The following is a 3,126-nucleotide window of genomic DNA, read 5'->3' on the forward strand; positions in this document are numbered from 1 at the left end:
GGATAACTGGATTTTTCCTACTGTGGGTGATGGGCTCAACAATTGGAAGACTGAAGACGTTATTCCTATCTCCTTTAGTCAGGAGTAAATACTATTACTGTGTTGTTATTTTTAAGTTTGAACAATTAAACTTTTAAGCCTTGTGCCTTACCCGGGGCACAATGGTATGCTTGTTTCGGGATGTCATTTCATTTGCATACTTCATTCAATAAAAATCAATGGACGTTTCGTTTTCGTAAATATTGGGCTCTTTGTTTTTCTTTTATTTTATTTTCATCAGCTATGTGTTCTTACACACACCCACATCACTAAAATGCAGATCCTCATCCACTCTGGATCCTGTTGATAACAGTTCTACTATTGCCAATTATAATTTCGAGAATCCGATCTATCAAGATGAAGATGGAAAGGATGAAGATTGTGAAGTACCTGTAGAGCTTGCTAGGTTATTACAACAAGAAGAGAAAGCTATACAGCCACATGAAGAGCCAATCGAAGTTGTGAATCTGGGAACTGAAGAAAACAGGAAAGATGTCAAGATAGGAGCTGAATTAGAAGATGGTGTCAAGAGCAGATTAATTCAAATGTTACGTGATTATGTGGAAATCTTTGCTTGGTCCTATGAAGATATGCCAGGGTTGGATACGGACATTGTGGTTCACCGTTTACCGGTAAAAGAAGATTGTCGTCCAAAGAAGCAGAAGGTTCATCGCATGCGTCCTGAAATGTCAGAAAAGATTAAAGCAGGGGTAATGAAACAATTTGATGCAGGGTTCTTAGCTGTGACTTCTTATCCTAAATGGGTTGCAAATGTGGTACCGGTACCTAAGAAAGATGGTAAAGTACGTATGTGTGTAGACTACAGGGATTTGAATAAGGCCAGCCCCAAAGATGACTTTCCACTGCCTCATATTGATGTTCTGGTAGACAACATTGCTCAGCATAAAGTATTCTCTTTCATGGATGGTTTCTCTGGTTACAATCAAATCAAGATGGCACCTGAAGATATGGAGAAGACTACATTTGTTACACAGTGGGGTACCTTTTGCTATAAAGTGATGCCATTTGGTTTGAAGAATGCCGGGGTAACATATCAGCGTGCTATGGTGGCTTTGTTTCACGATATGATTCATCATGAGATAGAGGTATATGTGGATGATATGATAGCCAGGTCCCAGAATGAAGAGCAACACCTTGATCATCTGCATAAGTTGTTTGAAAGGTTGAAGAAATACAAATTGAGATTGAACCCAAACAAGTGTACTTTTGGAGTTAGGTCTGGTAAACTCCTGGGTTTCATTGTCAGTGGAAAAGGTATTGAAGTAGACCCTGCAAAAGTGAAAGCTATACAAGAGATGCCAGCTCCCCATACTGAGAAGGAAGTTAGAGGTTTCTTGGGACGATTGAATTACATTGCAAGATTTATTTCATAATTAACTGCTACCTGTGAACCAATCTTCAAGTTGCTAAAGAAAGATCAGGTAATGGAGTGGAATGATGAGTGCCAGACAGCCTTTGATGAAATCAAGAGATATCTCCTAGAACCTCCAATTTTGATACCACCAGTTGATGGAAGACCCTTGATTATGTACTTAACAGTATTAGACAACTCAATGGGGTGTGTGTTGGGGCAACATGACGAGTCTGGTCGAAAAGAACAGGCAATATACTACCTTAGCAAAAAGTTTACCGACTGTGGAACAAGATACTCACTGCTCGAGAAAACTTGTTGCGCTTTGGCATGGGCTGCTCGCCGACTAAGACAGTATATGTTGACTCATACTACCTTATTGATTTCGAAGATGGATCCAATCAAGTACATATTCGAGAAACCTGCTCTCTCCGGACGAATAGCGAGATGGAAAATGATCTTAACAGAATATGATATACAGTACACTACTCAGAAGGTCATTAAAGGAAGTGTTGTAGCTGATCATTTAGCTCATCAGGCAGTGGATGATTATCAGTCAATGAGTTTTGAATTCCCCGATGAAGACATTATGATTATTACCAAAGAACCTGGACAATATGACGGACCTGAACAAGGATCCCGATGGACTATGGTTTTTGATGGAGCTTTTAATGCACTTGGTAATGGTGTTGGTGTTGTGATCATTTCCCCTGAAGGTTGTCATACCCCGATTACTACAAGACTTTGTTTCTATTGTACCAATAACATGGCTGAGTATGAGGCATGTATCCTGGGCATCAAAGCTGCCATTGATATGAAAATTCAGTTCCTGGACGTATATGGAGATTCAGCCCTGGTAGTGAGTCAGATTAAAGGATATTGGGATACCAAGCATGAAAATCTTATTCCCTACAGAGAGCATGTGCTGTCTTTGATCCCACATTTTGAAGAGATTACCTTTGGACACATTCCACGAGGAGAGAATCAGTTGGCAGATGCATTAGCCACCATGGCATCTATGTTTGAGATTAGCTGGGATGATGAAGCTCCCAAGATTACTATTGATAGATTTGAGAAGCCTGCATACTGCAATGAGATTGATACTGAAGGAGGAGAGGAAAAGCCTTGGTTCTATGAAGTAAAAAGATATCTTGAAACTCAGGAGTTCCCTGAAAGGGCATCTGTCAAAGATAAGAAGTTTCTGAGGAGGTTTTCTGCTAAGTTCTTCTTGAGTAATGGAATTTTGTACAAACGCAATCATGATTCAACTTTGCTTCGTTGTGTGGATAAGAAGGAAGCAACATAGATTATGGAAGACATGCATGATGGGATTTTTGGCACTCATTCTAGTGGTCATACTATGACAAAGAAGATATTGAGAGCAGGATACTATTGGTCTACCATGGAAGCTGACTGCTATCAACATTCCAGGACATGTCACAAGTGTCAAATCTATGCTGATAAAGTGCATATACCTTCGGCTCCATTAAATGTGTTGACTTCTCCTTGGCCTTTTGCCATGTGGGGCATTGATATGATTGGTGAGATCAAGCCTACTGCTTCTAATGGGCATCGTTTCAACCTAGTTGCTATTGATTACTTTACAAAGTGGGTAGAGGCAGCCTCATTCGCATCTGTTACCAAGAATGTTGTGGCTCGATTCATTAAGAATAATCTCATATGTAGGTATGGCATCCCTGAAAGGATTATCACAG

General features: G+C 40.1%; 1 protein-coding gene across 1 annotated transcript; it reads left to right on the plus strand.

Moving 5' to 3' along the window:
- The first annotated feature begins 584 nt into the window (after positions 1–584).
- Positions 585–2,717, plus strand: LOC127131983 (uncharacterized). The gene is made up of 2 exons (XM_051060853.1): positions 585–842; positions 1,893–2,717. Exons 1-2 carry the CDS (start codon positions 585–587, stop codon positions 2,715–2,717), a joined length of 1,083 nt encoding a protein of 360 aa, XP_050916810.1.
- Positions 2,718–3,126: the final 409 nt, after the last annotated feature.

The sequence above is a fragment of the Lathyrus oleraceus genome, chromosome 3 (assembly GCF_024323335.1).
Source record: "Lathyrus oleraceus cultivar Zhongwan6 chromosome 3, CAAS_Psat_ZW6_1.0, whole genome shotgun sequence".
Classification (NCBI taxonomy): Eukaryota; Viridiplantae; Streptophyta; class Magnoliopsida; order Fabales; family Fabaceae; genus Lathyrus; species Lathyrus oleraceus.

Coding starts and splice junctions, on each gene's coding strand:
- LOC127131983 (XM_051060853.1), top strand. CDS start 585: ATGTTACGTGATTATGTGGAAATCTTTGCTTGGTCCTATGAAGATATG. Junction 843..1,892: donor TACCTAAGAAAGATGGTAAA/GTACGTATGTGT, acceptor TATGATATACAG/TACACTACTCAGAAGGTCAT.